The following is a 15,265-nucleotide window of genomic DNA, read 5'->3' on the forward strand; positions in this document are numbered from 1 at the left end:
GATGATATGCTGGAAGACGCTCCTCTCTCCATGTACAGCTACTGAAAAACACGAAGCACTCGCCACAAACAGACACCGTTAGACAAACAGGACTAAATGTCGTCGGCTTTTCTTGCACTTTATGTGAGGTTTTGGCAAGGGTCTGTAATGTCTTCATCAGTTTCTCTGATAGTTGTTTTGTCTGCATCCACTTCAGCGTTTGTTTTTCTGTCTAATCCTACAATTAACCTGCTGCTTTGTTTGTTGACCAAGTCTTTTGTTAAAGAAATGCTCCGTTCTCAATGTTATACTGTACATCCTCCAAGTCAGCATTGATCGGGATTACTGAAATGCACTTATGATTAACACAGCTGTAAATAGTCGTATAATATTAATGTTAACATGAAACTAATGTGATAAAACAGCTACTGATGCCGAGTTCAGACTGCAGGATATTTAAAGTAGTGGCGTAACAGATGTTGGGACACTGCGTGACTATCTGAGGTAGTGTTCAGATGCTGCTGTGTTTCCACTGCAAGATGGATCAGCGACAGGGGGTTTCACACTGCATGACTTTACAATAGGAGAATCGCCGACAACTTTGTCTCGGTCCACAAACTACGTCTCACAACCAAACACATGTGATAAGTGACATGGAAACAACATGAGGTCACGTGGTACATCTTTTGTTATTAACCTCATAATGAGAAAGAAACCTTGAGTGGGATAGCAAATGGACTTATTCTGCTCACCTGGGTTTGGAGGGGAATTATTCTTTAAGGAGGGTTTTTTTTCTTAAACACTTTTCTTTTTTCGAGGTGGTTGTGGTGTTGCTCAGATGACACGTCAAACAGAAATGGGTGCTCCTGCCAAAGTTACACTAGTTTTTCCTTCATTTCTTGGGTCCAAATAGACCGAAGGAAGCTCTTTAAACTCAGGATTTCTGCAGGTTTCACCAAGTTAAATTTAAGACATGTTAAGATCAGTATAGATAAGATTGTCTCCTACAGGGCTAAATACTAAGGAGTTTTTCTAATGGCCCGAATGGTCTTTTTTATTGGACCTATCAAAAATAATATAATTTAATACATTTAATAGTAAAATAATACTTATTATTTAAAAGGCACCTATGCTGAAAACTACTTTTCAAGCTGTTTGGACAGACATATGTGTAGGTATAGTGTATAGACGGTCATATTGGGGTGATATAAGCACACCCAGTGCTTTTTTTCGATTTAACAACATAAAAACGGTGGACCAATTGGAGCGGTTTTGAGACCGACTGCGACTTGACGTAAGAGTGCGGTCCCCCCGCCCACCAATATTGATTGACAGGTGCGCAGCATCATCATATCCTCAATTTGTTGTTTCACGTCCGCCATTTTCAGCGTGTGAGTCAAAGCGACATCACCAAAGGAACACCCTTGCTCTATTTTTAATTGTAAGGCTCATTGGGCTCAACACAAGAGCCTTCATCGTCTTCCTTCGGAAAGAGAAACAGATTTTACATTTAGCGGCCATTTGCGCTGAACACGCAGTGAATGCAACGTATCGAGATTCAGGCCTCTAAAAACAGCTGATGCACCGAGTCTTTCAGCACTCTCCAAAAACACTCGACTGATCTCGGCTGGCGGATCAACATTCACCACATGATCGCTCTCATCGGCACCATTGTTTGTAACTTTAGGTGGGTTTGCAAAGCTGTGTACTGTACTGTTATAGCCTGTGTACTGTACTGTTATAGCCTCAGTCAAAGTTAATCCAGTGTGTGTAGTTATTAGTCTCGGTGTACAAGCTCAGAACTTTAAACTAGCACAGTTGGCACAACTTTATTTAGTTGCTGCAGTTTTGTTCCATGCAGAAACAGTGTTGAGAAGCCTTTATGATTAGTTAATTGTGACGAATTAAAGCGTGGTTAATAGTGAAAAGGTTAATCAGTACATTCCATAGACTGTAAAATACATGGATGTAGTATCCGTGACGTCACCCATAGGTTTCTGAACATTGCAAAAGAAGCTACAAGTAGGCACAGCCACCTGTCGCCATTTTGTTCGCATGTCATCACACCCACGGCGGGATACCAAACAAGGGCAAAGAGGAGGAGAGTGAGCGGAGCTACAGACACCTGCTGGCATTTTGCTTGGACCTGACAGACAGACTTTACTTTGGGAGAAACGCTTAATACTCCATTACCTGCAACTCGTCTGTGTTCTGACCACATGTGCTCGGCTGTACACTATATCAATAAAGTGTTTAAGACTTTTAAAAACACTGTAGTAATATATTGAGCCACTAAACATTGTTCTTATGACGTTTTCAACAGGAGGAAAACGCGAATTACTTCCAAACACTTTAAATATAGTGTGTGTTAGTAAATACAAGACTATTGATAAACTCCAGCATAACACTGTATGATAACGCTTCAGATGACTGTTCTAGAGCTACAGCTAATCAAACTGTTACATTCTGGAGGGAATTACAGCTCTAAAGAAAAATATAAATGATCCTAAATAAAATAAATACATTTATAGAGATGGTATACAAGTATAGAACTTCACTTACCTGGGAAATGGAGGCAACTTGAACGGTTTGTGAGCACAATTAAGTGCACACAGCATGCCCAATCATCTGATAATTGTAGGAAATAATCCCAAAAGGCAGCTGACTGTGTAAAGAAACATTAATCAACACAAAAATACGATGAATATACTGAGCTCAGCGGCTAATTAGCTGGAATTAGCAGAAGTGACGAGACAGCGAGCAGCAAGACCTAGCTGTCACTCAAGTGGCCACGCCCTTAATTATGCAAAATTAATATAAAGGAAATGGATGAATAATAAAAAAATTCACCCCCTCACAGTTATCCTGAAGGTTAATCATGGCTATATGCACCAAAGCCATCTTTTGTACCAGGCTGTAAACATGTTTTTATCAGCTGTAAAAATGGCCAATTTCCCATTGCAGTCAGAAATGACCTGGACTTCCTGGAGCCAGCCCCCCAAGGCGAGTCGATGAATTGCAGTTTTAGTTACTTCCGTATTGGCTTCCCGAGGGAGAGCGGGAGGTTGCCGCTTGGTACATCCCTATATGGATGACGAATGCATCGTTACATAGCAGCTGTAAAACTATACAAAGACACAAATGATTTTGTAACTGCCACTCTGACACATTCTGGCACATTAGGAATATTGATTCCTCAACAGTTCTCTCTGCTTGGTCTGTGTCAGAGTCGTACATGTATGGCTGAATTCTGTACCTCTCACTCATGTTGCTTCTCTCTGTCTTCCTGTCTGTTGCCAAACACAAAGCGGGGGAGCTCTTGGCTCCGCCTCCTTGTTAAGTTGGGCGGGAAGTCAAAACTAATTTTCATGTGAGGCAACACACCACGAAAACAACAACCTGTGTACACAACCCCAAAATCACACTTTTTAACACATTATAAAACAATCTGAATTGTGTTTTGAACTGAACCTAAACTGGCACACTCAGAAGAACCATAATATTAATATTAAACCTTATTAAAGGGGTAAACTAGGTGCCCTTTAATAATAAAACATGTCACATAATTTAGTTAATTTTTAGCAATATATTTTAAATAATGTCTCAAAATAAGCAAGCTCTAGTTATAAACACATTTGTTTGACATAACCTTTCATTGGAATATAATAAAAAAGGTTTTAAATATTTTAAAAACTATAATAAACTAAATGTACACACAAACATCTGTCTAGGCCAGTGTCCTCAGCAGTAAATACATGGAGAAATATTACACAAATATTATTATACCCAAAATAATTAAAACGTTATTGTAAATAGAGTTAGAAATAACATTTATTGAGGTGGAATGTCAGTGATGGGCAGATTGAGTAGCTTTACATGAACAAAAGAAAACTAAGACCTGTTTTAAAAAAAGATTTAAGACCTACAACACAATATTTCAGCAAATTTAAGACTTTTTAAAGCTTGTTTTTGCGATTTAAGACATTTTAAGACTTTATGACCCCACAGACACCCTGGAACATCTCCCCCATTCTCCTGCTGGCCTGCAGATACCCACACTAGTGGATGCTGCTCGCTCATTGGCTGTAGGTGATCACTGATGTTATTTTCAGTCAGAACTCATTTCACACGGCATAATTTTGAATCGCCAACAGCTCCAGATATTTAGCAAACCAAATCTCTCACAGGTGTCGGCAACTCATCTGCGATTCTCTCGGATGGCCTCTTTAACAGTTCACACTGTGTGACTGTCACTCACGTGAACGAGCAGCGATTTGCCTGTGATTTCAGGCGTTTGTCTGCGATTTCTCAAAATCTGTCAGCAAGTCAAAATCAGAGCTTAAAAGCATGCAGTCTGAACTCGGCATAAGTTATATTCAGATTTCAGTAACTTTAGCACGACACACACAAGAATAGACTTCCATATTAAAGTGCATTACTGTAAACTGATTTCTGCATGTTTTTTTACAGTGTGATGGAGGATATTGCTGGAAATAAAACAAGAGCATTTCTTTAATACTGTATGAACAACTGTTTTCCAGTGTTTAATGTGTCAAGTAAGTTTCCTAAAAAAACAAAACTTTGTCAGCCATGCAAATGTTAATTTATCTTTAAGCAAAAACCTTTAATATTTTATTCAATTGCAATGTTGTGAAATGCACAATGGTCTCTCTATTTAAGTTTTGCAAATACAAGTCATTTGCATTTTGATATAAACCGTAAAAACTGAAACTAAACACTAATTTATGCGCACTAAATAAATAGCCATAATTTGAATGCTTTGCTTGTGCCTGAAATGTTTTAGAAACACTGAGAACTAAAGAAAAATAAAGTAGCTTTAGCTTGTTTTTATTGGTTGGCAAACGTCAACAATACAGTATTTTCATCTTTGCGATTTGTCGGCTGATGGATGTGTGACGTTGTTTACTTTGTGTAATAACTTGTGAGAGTGGATTTAAAGTGTTTATCACATGTTGATGTTGTTTTTTATCTAATAAATCCCTTTAAAATACACACCAAGTCTTCTTCAAATGTTGCTTACAACACAATTAATTAATTCATTCTTTTTTCTTTGGCTTAATCCCTTTATTAATCAGGGGTCGCCACAGTGGAATGAACCACCAACTTATTCAGCATATGTTTTACGCAGCGGATGCCCTTCCAGCTGCAACACAGTACTGGGAATCATTATTATATTCAATTCACCTATAGCGCATATGTTTGGACTGTGGGGGAAACCGGATCACCCATAGGAATCCCAAGCCAACACGGGGAAAACATGCAAACTCCATGCAGAAATGCCAACTGACCCAGCCGGGACTCGAACCAGTGACCTTCTAGCTCTGATGTTTAACTGCTAACCACTGAGCGACCGCGCTGCAATTAAATTATTATTATTATTATTGTGTCTGACACATTAAATATTGCATTTTTAAAATATCGATTTATTTTTACATGCGAACAACAGCTTATTAACAACAGAACCTGGATATATCATAAACTGTTGGTGCACATGCTGTGTCAGCTAATAGCTCCATTTCAGAAATACTACACTCTGTCAGCGCAATGTCAAAATCTGTATCCCAATCAGTCAGAATCCTGGATTTTACAACAATCCAGCCATCGCGACTGATATGAACTGCTGTAACGCTGTTTTCAGCCTACCTATCAATGCACAAGAACACTTTCTCCACTTCCTGTAGTTGCAGCTGTTGGTTTAATGGCGGTTCTTTAGGGTCAGAGGTCACTGAGACTGAGATCTGGAGCACTGTCTGAAACTCTGTCCAGCACTTCAGCATCATTGTCCAGGTCACTATCTAGCTCACTTCCTGCATCGCTGAAGTCACTTCCTGACAGATCTGTGTTGAGATGAACGCGGCGGCGCCTCCTCCTGGTTTGCGGCTCTAAAAATCAATGAACAAAAATGTGGAACATTTGAGTGTGTGTGTGTAATCCAGGATCCTAAACAGTGAGATTTGCACGTAAAATTAAACACAAAAATTATTAAAAATAAAAAATAATTAAAAATAAACAGCGCTCTCCTCTTGTCAGGGTATTTATCAATAAGCAAAACAAAGCAAGGTATAACTTGAAATAAAATCAACATTAAAGAGCCCCTATTATGGGTCTTGAAATGAGCTTTTTTGCAGTGTGTAACACAGCTCTAAGTGAACGAAAACATCCAGCTAAGAGTTAAATCTAAATTTTTTTATTAAAAGATGCGACTCAGAGTCGTTTACATGACTCGTGCGGTTACTTTTGCCTGATAATATCAACATCGACAACTAACAATACCAAATATGTTGTGTGCCAGATACGGTAAAACGTGAACATGCCTTTCCCTTCAAACGCTAGCAGAGTGCGAATGTGTGTGGGTCTGATCATGAGTGAAGATGAGTTAACATTAATAAGTAAACGTTCTGGTGATTAGCCGCATTTCCAGTGCGAGCCAGGGCTTTTATCGGGCCAGGCCAGGCTAATCTGGAGCTTGAGTAATGAGGCCGAAATCATGTCGCGTTTCCACTGTCGGGCTAGTAGCTCGCAGCGCGTCACGCAAACCCTGCCCCCAGAACGTCCCCTGAATCAAACGTCACACAACCTGCCCACTTCAGCGGGAATCAGGCAGATAAAGCACACCATCACATCACCACGAAATGATTAAAATGAAGACAACCAAAACAAACAAATGACACGCAACCAGTGTTTCCTCTAGGATTTTTCCAGCTGTGGCGGCAGACTCTGTTGAGCATTTTACACAGATCTACCAACTACATGTGGCGTTATTTCACTGATAAATGTCGTGAGCGCAGCATTAAGTCGAGATCGCATTCATGTAATAGCCTACGAGCATGTCAGTTTCTGTGCTCGAGCGCCGATTTCCTGTTCGTGCACAAAACTTCTTGCGCGCCCTCAAATACACGCTGCTCAAGTGCAGATTTTCTTGTGCACTCTCAAATAAACGCTGCTGAAGTGCAGATTTAGTGCGTTTATGTAGTGAGTATGTCTCCAACATTTATTAGATTTGCTAGGAATATTTATGAATGTCTCCAATAGACCTACAGAGCGGTATTAAAAGTCCTGAAGTAAAGTGAAACGGCTATAAACTCCAGCAAGATAAAGTCATCGTATGCAGAGCCACAGACCTTTATCTGTAAATAAAATATAATTATGGAAACCGTGTTCATCATAACTGAAAGCTACGTCATGTTTGCTGCCCTCACGCATCACACACCTGTCAGTCAGTCGGTCAGTGTGTCAGCACCACACTACTACGCACAGCACTACTACGATTACAGAAAAGATTGCGCTGTTATAAGTGACTTACCTTTTAATACGTTTTGTTGTGATTATCACCAGCTATTTATAAAAAATGACTGAATGTTTTGAATGAGAAGCTGTAATGTAGCTGTGGCGGGATGAATTGAATTGGAATGAATGTAGCGGAAACCATGCGTTACTGTACAGCATAACATTATGTCTATATGCACTGTGTGTTTTCATTCACTATATTCATTTACTCACGACCCACTGTTGGCATCATGCATCGAGTGGTCTCGCCACGGAGGGACCCAGCGCAGTGAGCGCACCCATCCATAATATTAAAGTACAGAAATTCTCCGGTAATAACTCGATATAAAATGTATTTTATAACATCCTCGTATTGATAGACGTCGTCAAACATTCAGCCCAAATGCTCCAGAGAGACCTAAAACAATTTTTCCCTAGGCTATATGACACTTGATAGGTAGCCCAATTCCGCTTTATTTAAGGATGTTGCATATTATTGGGTGATCTTAAATAAATGAAAGTGTTGCGTTTTAGCGCATAAGAGCTAGTAATAAAATATAGCCTACTGCGCTCAGCAGCTTTTCACTAATAAAGCTCTACATGTATTTAAATCTCATTTTAAATTTGACCACGTCATATAAAAACGAACACTTGTTTGAGGACGTAAAACACATTTTGTATTTGCAGTTTTCCCCAATGCGTCTGTAAAGCGGTGCTGCGCAGGACAGAAAAAAAGGCTGCCTAGTTTCTGCTTTCACTCACTCAATAATGATCTGTTTGCAAGATTTGATTAATATCATCGTATCCATATACTTTATAAATAATATTACAAACCTCCTCCATTGTTTATTGTTGTTAGAAAATATCTCAAATCTTTTTTTCAGACAGGCCTTTGTAAAATAAAAGTTTAATATAGCTTTATAACAGTTTGATTCATGTATTGTAAATACCTAAATTGTTATAGCTAGCTTTAGTTTGTTTTATATTGGTTTATTTATTTAATGTGATTTTATTAGATATAATTCTTTCAATTATTTCAACATAGTTTAGGCTATTTTATCAAGATATGACACTATTGTTTTGAGTCTATAAAAGTGGACACGTAATTTGTAAAGTTTTATGTCTTTCTGTTGTGTTCATATTGTGTATTACCTTCAAAATAAATTAAAAAAGAAAAAAGCTGCTCCCGTCATCAACAGAGCTGTAAAGGGAGCACTCTTGCCCGGTCTCACATTCACATACAGGCATTTAACGTGCACGTATCTGGCACAGACACACTTTATAAACTTGACAAAAACACTCGACAACCTTTACTGGCTGCTGTGTCTTTAATATGGTGTAAAGATGATTATGTATTATTGAAACATTGAGGACGCAGCAAAGAAAAGTCAATTATAAATTAAAACGTTTTTATTTTATGCAACAGCCTTACATTTAAAAGGGAAACATAAGGGCGATCATAAGCAGAAGACCCCAGGATTGTGTTTTATGGCAAAGCCTATCTTAAACTGACCAGCTATACGTTTTCTTTCCCTTATTTATTTATTTATTAAGCCGCATGTACTCGTCTGCGATCTGAAAACTAGTGTAATGACGGCATGCCATCTTTACCAGACTCGGGCAAAGTCCGCCTCTCCTTTTACTCCGCCCGAAACCCCAGCTGGCCCTCTTTGGCCAAAGATATTCAGTGGGCCGAAAAAGGCAGGCCATTGGCCCCGAGAAAGCCCCGCTTTGGTCCGATCAGGCCCTGGAAGTGACAGTGGAAACGCTCGCCCTGGCTCGCTCGCTTTAGGCGCGATAGTGGAAACGCGGCTATTAATACAATAATAAACTCTGCAACCGGGGATTCGTCAGCTGTTTGTTAAAGGAAGGATCAGAAAAGACTATTGATGTATGGGACTTTGTCAGAGTTTGACAGGAACTTTATCATGCACAGTTCATGGATCAGTTTCTTCCTCCAGTTCACAAGTGTAAAATAGTTGCCTCCTTGTTTTCTTTCTTGCAAATTATGTATTTAATTGTGTTTTGTTACTTGTAACCACTCCACGCAGCTTGTAGTGTATCTGGTTAACTCTTTACATTCACATATCATGTCGAAAGCTATGTTGACAACTTTATTTACGGATTTAAATGCGTTTGTGAGCTCGCGATCCACTGCCTTTGTCATTGCTATGGCCATCGTCAGCCGTTCCTACACACGTGCGGTGGTCAAGTTTCAAAATGGTTCAGCTTTTTCCCGCTGTGTGAATTAATACTGAATGTGTGTCGTGGTTAAGAATAGAACAATATGCTGGTGTTTAACTGCATTGCTTTAATGCACTCCTGCACTGGGCTCACACATATACTCTCTGACTACTTTAACAATGTTGATAAGCCGTGCTGGGCATTTCTCTCTGTCTCGCTCTGAACGCAGTCAACCAATCACAACATACTGGGTCATCGGATTAATCAGCGTAGATCAGCTTCGTTCTAAGGAGAGGTTTGGGAACAAATGAATTGTTGAACGATTCATGTGGGAGTCGCTGGGATAATTAGGTAAAAATAAATGCAGATTATAAGACAATGAAAGTGTTTTTAGACCTTGCATGCAGATCAGCATATCAGGTGGAGACCCCCAAAATCACCTTCTATAATGCATAATATGGGCTATTTAAATCAAATAAAGAAAATTAACTGGATGAAATAAACAAGCTTAATGAAAAACCTCAACTTTAGCAAACCTTTCTCATTTTGTTAGTTAGTTATGTTATGTACCAAAATAGCATCTTAAATAAACTAAAACTTAACAGTGCCAGTGGTGTAGTGCGTCGACACATGCATTCTGGTGCTCACGGTGACCCGAGTTCGATTCCACCACGTGGTCCTATGCCGATACTTCCCCTCTCTTTGCTCCCCATGCTTTCCTGTCAATAATCTCTACTGTCCTCTCAAATAAAAGGTGAAAACCCGAAAAAAATTATTATAAAAATAAAAAATAAATAAATAAACTAAAACTTAAGTAAATGGATAACTATATAGAAAATAAATATGAACATTTTTTATGTACAAAAGTAAAAAAGTCAACCTTTAACAACAAACTTTAACAATAAAATAAAAAAATATATAAAAATGACAAATTAAAAACTCTAATAGTATAAAAGACACTAAAATAACATTTCTGCTACTAACATTACTTTAGTTGTTATTTTCATCATTTTAAAATGCTTTTTTTAATAATTGTAAAATAAACATTGAGAAGTCACATATAAATTTCCATCTCTCTTCATTTTTTATAGGAGTATAACGATAATAAAATATCACTGCCTCCCAAACATTCTCCCAGCTGCTGAGTTCTGAGTTGTTGTTTTTACTTTAAAATAATTATTTTAAAACTATTTTACAATAAAACTCAACTAAACGTAAGAAACCTGATCATTCATCACATAAATTATTAATTATAATACTATATTTACAATAATAAAAAGTGTTAAGTGTTTTTAAGTAAATTAAGTGTTAATAAAAAAAACAATCAAACCAAATATTTAAAATGTGATATTTAATTTGTTCACTTGTTTAATTAGGGAAACATATTTTATTATGATTTCACTATAAATATAACCTATAATTAGGCCACACTGAATCTATGCATGCAGAAGTTATTAGTTATTATTAGTTATAATAAGTATAGCTAATATCTTTTGATTTCATGCTTTAAGTTTTTAGTTATACTCACAAAATCATACATTTATTTATTTTCCTTCGCCTTAGTCCCTTTATTCATCAGGGGTCGCCACAGCGGAATGAACCGCCAACTTATCTAGCATATGTTTTACACAGTGGATGCCCTTTCAGCTGCAACCCAGTACTGGGAAACACCCATACACACTCATTCACTACAGCCAATTTAGTTTATTCAATTCACCTATAGCGCATGTGTTTGGACTGTGGGGGAAACCGAAGCACCCAGAGGAAACCCACACCAACACGGGGAGAACATGCAAACTGCACACTGAAATGCCAACTGACCCAACTGGGACTCGAACCAGCGACCTTCTGTGCATAAATAGCAGAACAAATCCACAGATTCTGTCTGGTCCTGCCTATTCACCTGTTTCCTGCAGCCACGACGGATCCAGTTCATCAGAGCTGATCTCCGCCAGACTCGGTGTGGGACTGAGATCATCCTCTGAGCCTGAAGACACGCGTCTCTCAGGCCTCGTCTGCACCGCTGACACTGCTAACACACAGGTGAATGAGAAAATGAACACAACACAGGCAAAGAGGGCGAATGCACAGAAATCTAACAGGAGGAGAAGCCAGTTTAATCACAAATATCAGCCAGATCAGGAATCCAAACACAAAAGTAGATGACATTTCTCTTTAAGTCTGCAAGAACCAGACGCTGGGAGTTTTTTGGGTTTCATATTGTGACGCAGTTCCTAGAGATACAGAATATTAAATGAGAAAACAGTGGGCGTGGCTTGTTTTTCTACTGCGAGCTGATTGGATGTAGTAATGTAGGCATTTCATTCTGAAGGATGGGGAAAAGGGTTTGGGGAGAGTTATTACAACCTAACAGACTCCTCCTGCTCACCATTTCTGTTTGCTGTCAAAACTGACAGTTGGAGGGGCGTGGTTAAGTTGATTAGCCACGCCCAATACCTTAGACTGACATGATCTGAGAATTTAACAGAAAACATAATCAAATAATCATTTAAATAGATTGCAGACATCTGTGTGTCACCTGGTTTGTGTTGTACGTGTGCAGGTGAAGGATGAGCGTCTCTCAGCACGAGACCTCGCACCTCATCCTTCAGCTCAGAGACGCTGACCCTGAAACACACACAACATAACAGTCAGAGATCTCATTAACCAAAAGCAGGTAAGAAGCAAAAATAAGCATTCCCTGAAATACAATCAAATGATTTCATTATCGATAAGTCAAATTGAAATCGAATTTAAACCGATTTTTTGCATTTAGCTTATCAGTGAGCTATCGGTGTTTCAGTGAACTATCAGTGAAATCTGTGTGGTAAACTCTGCTCCATCAGAACGCATGCGCTGGAGTTTTACTGGAACCGGCTTTACAGACAAAATGTGCATGAAAATCACCTCGATTAAACCGCCCTGACCTAAAACGAACTTCACATTTATCTGGTGATTGAAAGTAAATGCGTGTTTGGCATGCTGTGCCGGGAGAGAGCCCCGAGTTCTGAAGATCCTTAAGCTCCCTCCTGTTTTATATGGGGAGTGGGGAGTCAGGTAGGTCTCGAGAACTCCTCTGTATTATTCTAGGAAAAAACGGTGAGGATTCGGGGAGGATGGGAGGATTCTTCAAGACGAAGATGGCTATGGTAAGGAAATCTGGCTATTTATGCGCGATTATGGAATCATCTGATCACTAATGCGGGACCAGCTGTGGTCAATCATAAGCAAGTGATCCTCTCGAAATTAGTTTATACGGGGTATATGCAGGAATCAGAATGAAATTCAATACCTTTTAAGACCTTTTTAAAGACTTTGTCCATACATTTTAAGACCTTATTGTCAACATTTTAACTTATGGTATATTATAGTATATTAAAGAGAGAAAGTACAAAAAAAAAGTGAAAGTGAAACCATTAATTAAAACCGCACTGCTCTTAAAGTGACAGTGCGCAATATTTCTGCTGCCGACTGTTATCATTAATCAAACAACAAAAGGACAAAATCCCTCTCTGCTCTTGACTGAAGGACTTTAGTGGCTATAATTAAAGTTTTTTCTTTTACAGTGAAGATGCTTAAAGCAGTTTGTTTTATATTTTTATTCTATTGTATTTATTTCCTTTTTCTTATTTAAAAGGGAGGAAAATAACTGTACATATACAGTTAAAGTCCGAATTATTAGCCCTCCTGAATTATTAGCGACCCTTTTTCCACAATTTCTGTTTAACGGAAAGAAGATTTTTTTCAACCTATTTCTAAACATAATAGATTTAATAACTGATTTCTAATAATTGATTTAAAACAAATAAGACTTTCCCCAGAAGAAAAATATTATAGGAAACACTGTGAAAAATTCCTTACTCTGTTAAACATCATTTGGGAAATATTCATTCATTCATTTTCTTTTTGGCTTAGTCCCTTTATTATTCTGGGGTCGCCACAGCAGAATGAACCGCCAACATATCCAGCATATGTTTTACGCAGCGGAAGCCCTTCCAGCTGCAACCCATCACTGGGAAACACCCACATACTCATTCAGACACACTCATACACTACGGTGAATTTTAGCATACCCAATTTACCTATACCACGTCTTTGGACTGTGGGGGAAACCCACGCGAACATGGGAAGAACATGCAAACTCCACAGAGTTTGAAAACTGACCCAGCCGAGACTCGAACCAACGACCTTCTTGCTGTGAGGCGATTGTGCTACATTTGGGAAATATTTGCAGAAAAAAAATTCAAAAGGAGGGCGAATAATTTTGACTTCAACAGTAATCATTTTGAATAATCATGATTACAATTAAGACCAAAATAATCGTGATAATGATTTTTCCTATAGTCAAGCAGCCCAATCATATACTGAATAAAAATGCTAATCCAGCAGGTGACGCCTATAAAACAGCAGGAATAACAGGGTTTCTCTGGTTACTGCAGTAAACAAAGCAGCGTGATGTCAAATCTAGCAGAATTTTGTCGATATCCGAAAAACTACACAACATCCCAATATTCAAAGATTAAACTCAGGCAAACTTTAGCATACTGACAAAATGCAATACCTTGTAAAATAGCATTTAAGGGCATTAAAAATCTCTAAATGGATTTATCAACTTTTAATACTTTTTAAGACCCTTTTAATACTTTTTAGGACACCCTGTTATAAATAAACTTCACAAAAAATTATATTTATTATTGATATTTATATTTTCAAAATATATTTATTGGGTTTTGTTAGAACTACAGAACAAAATACATAAACAAAATGTAATAAATTAAATAAATAAAAATAAAAAGTAAAAAAGACAAATGGTTAAAAATGTGAAAATATGTAAACAAAATTACATAAATTCAAATAATAACAAATAATAATTAAAAATAAATAAATAAATAAATAAATAAATAATAACTATGTTCAGGGCATTTTTGTATCTTGCGTTTCACAGCTTTCCAGTGTGTGCTGGTTAAATTTGTTTATTGTTGCTGAAATGTAAGACATCTGAACAACACAAGAAGACTCCAACAAGGGTTTGAAAGCTCAAACATCAAAAAATGTTGCATGGTCCACCTGGTTAACAAAAGTGTTGAAAGGGGGTCCATATTTTATAAAAATCTAGTCATTTTCTTTTCCAGAACAAGATTGCTAGTCTTTAATCCCCTGGCCACAGGATGAACTTTGAGTTTTTTCCAATTTAAAAGCAATGACACTCATCGCTTGGAGTAAACTGAAATCTAATAGTTTGCGTTTGCTTGTGTTCAGATTCAGGTTTACAGGGTATATATGAAATAATTATTGATATTTAAACATAATACACTCCAATTCAAGACCATAACAAAAATGTCAAGTCAGTTCTATTAAAATGCAACTTCCTCTTGTAGTGTACTATTCACTTGACCCTTTTCACATTCGCAGGTTTCTCAGCAGTGAAGTCGTCATAGTGGAGTAGATGTTGAGCAAAGTGAATGGGAGAATACCACAAATACATTTTTTGCATTCCTATTTGCTGAAATAAAATAAATAATAAATAAAAAAAAATCCAAGATGAGACCTATTTAACAAAAAAAGTTTTAAAAATTGTGCAAGACTGATAACTACAGCCAGATAAGATCAATTTTACCATCCCACACCCATAGACATTGCATTTAGCCTCATTCACACTACGAGGGACTCGTGGCAAAGCGACAAGTGGTTTTAACGAAGAGTGAGCAACTTCCGGCGACCTCCGTCTGCGCGAGCGACTGCTGGCGATCAGGTGGGCGTGTCGAGCGATGTGATAAAGTTGAGAATTCTTCAACTTTATGCAAATACAGAGCGA

General features: G+C 37.9%; 2 protein-coding genes across 3 annotated transcripts in view; one reads left to right on the plus strand and one right to left on the minus strand.

The window, feature by feature from the left end:
* LOC130247470 (serine-rich adhesin for platelets) overlaps nt 1-4,992 on the plus strand; it is a 47,580-nt gene extending 42,588 nt beyond the window's left edge. Inside the window, exon 5 of the mRNA XM_056480703.1 lies at nt 1-4,992. Coding sequence (XP_056336678.1) covers nt 1-45 — 45 coding nt within the window. The 3' untranslated portion in view covers nt 46-4,992.
* LOC130247469 (BICD family-like cargo adapter 2) overlaps nt 4,977-15,265 on the minus strand; it is a 24,413-nt gene continuing 14,124 nt past the window's right edge. The window contains exons 10-12 of one of the 2 annotated variants that reach the window (XM_056480702.1): nt 11,990-12,078; nt 11,354-11,479; nt 4,977-5,882 (exon numbers count right to left, since the gene is read on the minus strand). In XM_056480702.1, coding sequence (XP_056336677.1) covers nt 5,716-5,882; nt 11,354-11,479; nt 11,990-12,078 — 382 coding nt within the window. In that variant the 3' untranslated portion in view covers nt 4,977-5,715. Of the gene's footprint in view, nt 5,883-11,353; nt 11,483-11,989; nt 12,079-15,265 lie in introns of both variants that reach the window. The other variant, XM_056480701.1, reaches the window with a different exon arrangement.

Source organism: Danio aesculapii, chromosome 20 (genome assembly GCF_903798145.1).
Source record: "Danio aesculapii chromosome 20, fDanAes4.1, whole genome shotgun sequence".
Classification (NCBI taxonomy): Eukaryota; Metazoa; Chordata; class Actinopteri; order Cypriniformes; family Danionidae; genus Danio; species Danio aesculapii.